Below are 4,089 nucleotides of genomic sequence, written 5' to 3' on the forward strand. Positions count from 1 at the left end.
TTGGAAGACTGTTTGTTTTTAGCACACTGCATCAAACCCACACTATAAAATAATCAAATACTCATACTAAACCCAGTGAACTTTCAGAATATTATTATTTTTGACATTAGCATTATTTTGTCTAGTGTGTAAAATTTCTAAATAAGAAAAAGCTGAAATTGAAAGGTTTGGACAGTTTTTTTTTCCCCACTGAAATAAATTAATTTCAGTTTTCGGTTTTTCGAAATTTCGTTTACAGTGTGAACAGTACCCAACGCTATTTGCTGTGTGTTCAAGCACAACTTTTTTCTTTGATGTTGTTTAGTTGTGTCTGGTATAGGGGTGTGCGATATATATCGTCTGCGATAATATCGTAATTATTGTTTTAACGATGTGTGATTTGACATTATTGAGTATTTTGCAGAGACCTTTCAAAACACCCCTACAGCATGATTCAGTCTAATAAATGCATTTAGAATGATCACAAAATTCAAGATATGGGGACAGAAAATGTATATATTTATATAATGTCATATAGTTAATCAGTATCACACAGAGTGCGGTAAAAATTACCATGATTACAAATGTTCAGTTCAAATTACAAGAAGTTAATTAAGAGACTTGCATTTTAGACACCATATTGCTTATTTTTGCTCTATTTCGATGACAAAAATAATTCCAAACACAGCTACAGTGCTGTTTTGCATCTCTGAGCAACATGACGGTGTTTCGTTCCTGAATGAATCAATCGTTTAAATGATTCGGTTCAATCGCAATGACTCACTAATTAACAGTGACTTGCTGCCACTGGTGGTTTTAATTTAACATTTAAAGTTTAAGAGACCAGCACAATAACACACTCAGCAACATATCGTCTAATTATCGTTATCGATAAAATCCCAGAAAATATCGGGTTAATATTTTTTGTCAATATCGCACACCCCTAGTCTGGTAGTTCGTATAATTGCTTGAATGCAACAGAAGAGACCTCTGAGACATCTTACCCATAAGATAATTTCCATTAGCGCCCAAATGATTCACCGTACCACAATGATTAAACTGCATTTCATATTTACCTATCTCTACTGTATCTGTGGGCGGGGCCAGTTACTTTGACTAACAGGTGATGTGTTAAAAGCCTGACCCAGAAAACAAACTGAGACTGCAGGTGAAAATGAAGAGGCATTGTGTGTGTGGTCATGTGAGATAGACATTTTATCAGAGTCCCTGGAGTCTGACGCCCCTCATGCGCACACACAAATATGAAAGCTACTGTATGACTCAGTTAATTCTCACATATTAGCAGTTTGACTATTTTTCATCAATATCATAACTTAATTTAAACTACAGCACTAGAGACCTACAGAAGACAGAACGGCGTACATGAATTTAAACAAACAGCTGCGCAGCCAGAAAAATGGGACAGATTCACAGACATTTTCAACATGCATAACCCCCTAATGGCGCTAAACTGAGTGTAAATGTCTGAAAATACAGCTGTGATTTTATTTAATGATATTAATCTATTGACCCATTAAGCAGCTTCAATGCAATTAGCTACTTTTGGTTAGCTTTTAGCATAGCTAACTACAAAGTGTAGCTTCAGTGCAGTTAAAAGCTTGTCGCTTAGCAAGCTAACGCATCGAAGAAGATTCCTGAACAAATAACAGCTTGCAGCATAAATTCAAACTACAGACATTTTGAATCAATAAAGCTTCGACACAACACAGCAGCAGACTAACAAACAGGCTGAGCTCAAACGTACCTTTCTTGTTGGGTAAAAGAACTGAAAAACAAAAAGGTTTCTAAATTAAATCTGCGCATGGATAACAAGGCTGGCATTTACTTATTCTTGACTTTACAGTTCATACGCCACTAATTTTGTTTATATCACTGAATTGTCCCTTTATAATGTCACTAGAATCACAAGACGTCTGAGAGACCAGAGTCACAAAACGTGACGTTAACAATTCAAACAAGGCGAATATCATATGATTAGCCTGGCTAAAAATAGCTGACAGATAACAAAGCATCATCGCCCAGGGGTATCGTGTTAAATCAAACTGTTATTACAAGTCTTCTCTGAGGAGGGAATGTTTGGTCTGACTAAGTCCTGATTCGTTTGGATCAGACTGAAGCAATCCTGACCGCGGTTTCGTTTGAATTAACGTTCCCCTCCAGCATCCAGGCTTAAGGGGAGACCGTCCCACTCATCCTGCGAGTCAGAAGACACGGAGTCTCTCTCACCGTCTGTTTGAGACTTGCTGAGAAAGATGGTGCTGGCGCGCGGGTGGTCCGAAGGATTGTACTCCATGTTGAGCTCTGAGGAGAGAAAGAAAAAGACGATTTATTAAGACTGAGGCTTCAGTTACTATTCTAGTATTACTAGAACAACCCAAAAAAGAATCGTATATTTCTGACAGAATGATGGAAAACATTTAGTCAGGCGAGCCACAACACGGAGTGGTTGCAGCGTACACATAGCACTGAAATACAGAGATATGTGAAAGATGTAGAAGATGTAGAAAAATTGTGTCATTTATGTATAATGTATATATACCGTATTGGCCCGAATATAAGACGACCCTGATTATAAGACGACCCCCTTTTTCAAGATGCACCTTTTGGAAAAAGGCTTTTTAAAAACCAAATCTTGTTTTTTCTCAGTAAAACACATTTTGTCTTCAATTATTTTTTTCATATTGCACATTTTTCCTATTTTAATTTTTGTTTTGAAAGTATGGTAAAAACTGGTAAAATGTACCAACAATCACATTTAAAAAATATACACTTTTTGATATACCATTAAAAAAAACAAAAACAGGTAGCCCATCTGAATTAGGACATGTAGGCTATCCATCTAGTAGTAGCCTACCAAAATCATATTAACAGTAGAAGTTAAATCTTACTGTAGTCTTCAAATCTGGGTACTGTCTTACGTTTTAAAATCACAGGGAGTTTGGTCCCATCAGGCTAATGTGACAGTCACGACTCATGCAGCTGTAAGCTTTTCTTTTTCTTTTGTTTTTACTCGCGATCTTTACAACACGCATTACATTACGTATTTCATGGCACACTCGTTTTATGCATATTTGGCGCCACCTATTGTTGTGGGTGTATTATTGACATTTCAAAGTCTAGACCCTGAATATAAGACGACGTGTTTTTTCAGATGTATTTACAAGAAAAAAAACATCGTCTTATATTCGGGTCAATACGGTACTATTACAGTATTTATTATTATTCTGAATTACTTTCCATATTTTCAGCGATCATTCTGATTTCATTTAAGCTTTAATAATTTTATGAGATTTTGTCATTTTTCAAATATATTTAGCTTTAATTTTTCGCTATTGTTTTTTTTTTTCATTTCAGTTTTAGTTATTTTAGTCCTTCAATTTAAAATAGATTTAATTTCAGTTGATTGCCAAAGCAATGATCTAACTATTTAATCTAGTATAACTATATACTGTAATATTTCGATTTTATTTTATTACAACTCTTTTATACATGTTATGCAATAATAATAATAATACAAATAATAATAATAATGTCTGATACGGTCACACCACTGTACTTTTTTGTAGGAAAAATAAATTGTCTTTGATGTATTTTAATCATCATTTCATAATGAAAATGTCTATACTGTGCACAGCATAAATACTGTATAAATAGTATGTTATTACCATGTTATGTGATTATGCCAACACTAGGGGGCTAGTGATTGTGGGATCCAAGGACAGTTAGACTACAACCCTTACTCCACCATTAGTTTTTATTTAATTTCACAGTCATATATACTACAATATACATATTGCATTTGCTTTTATATTTGTATTTAGCTAATAGTAATATTTATTATGAAATGTATTTATTTATTTATTTTTGTCTGCCACCAATACTCATCAAGTCATCACCAAGAGAGAGACTTGAAATTTCCTTCCTGCTCAGTTTTCCCATACTGATCTTATAATATAGTAATATTAGCTAATTTTGTTTTGTTTTATTTCATTTTATTTTAAGACCTTCAGGCAGATAATATAGTAATATTTATAATATTTACAAATATATATATATATATATATATATTTTTTTTTGTGTATATCTATA

At 33.8% G+C, this 4,089-nt stretch overlaps 1 protein-coding gene across 4 annotated transcripts in view; it reads right to left on the reverse strand.

The window, feature by feature from the left end:
- Nucleotides 1–4,089, reverse strand: part of ccny (cyclin Y) — a 72,631-nt gene that overhangs the window by 14,307 nt on the left and 54,235 nt on the right. For 2 of the 4 annotated variants that reach the window (XM_016276035.1, XM_016276037.1), the window contains exons 2-3: nucleotides 2,227–2,301; nucleotides 1,745–1,765 (exon numbers count right to left, since the gene is read on the reverse strand). In XM_016276035.1, the coding sequence (XP_016131521.1) occupies nucleotides 1,745–1,765; nucleotides 2,227–2,301 (96 nt within the window). The remainder of the gene's footprint in view (nucleotides 1–1,744; nucleotides 1,766–2,226; nucleotides 2,302–4,089) is intronic. The other 2 variants (XM_016276036.1, XM_016276038.1) reach the window with 1 other exon arrangement.

Source organism: Sinocyclocheilus grahami, unplaced genomic scaffold, assembly GCF_001515645.1.
Source record: "Sinocyclocheilus grahami isolate Dianchi unplaced genomic scaffold, SAMN03320097.WGS_v1.1 scaffold98.1, whole genome shotgun sequence".
In the NCBI taxonomy this organism is placed as follows: Eukaryota; Metazoa; Chordata; class Actinopteri; order Cypriniformes; family Cyprinidae; genus Sinocyclocheilus; species Sinocyclocheilus grahami.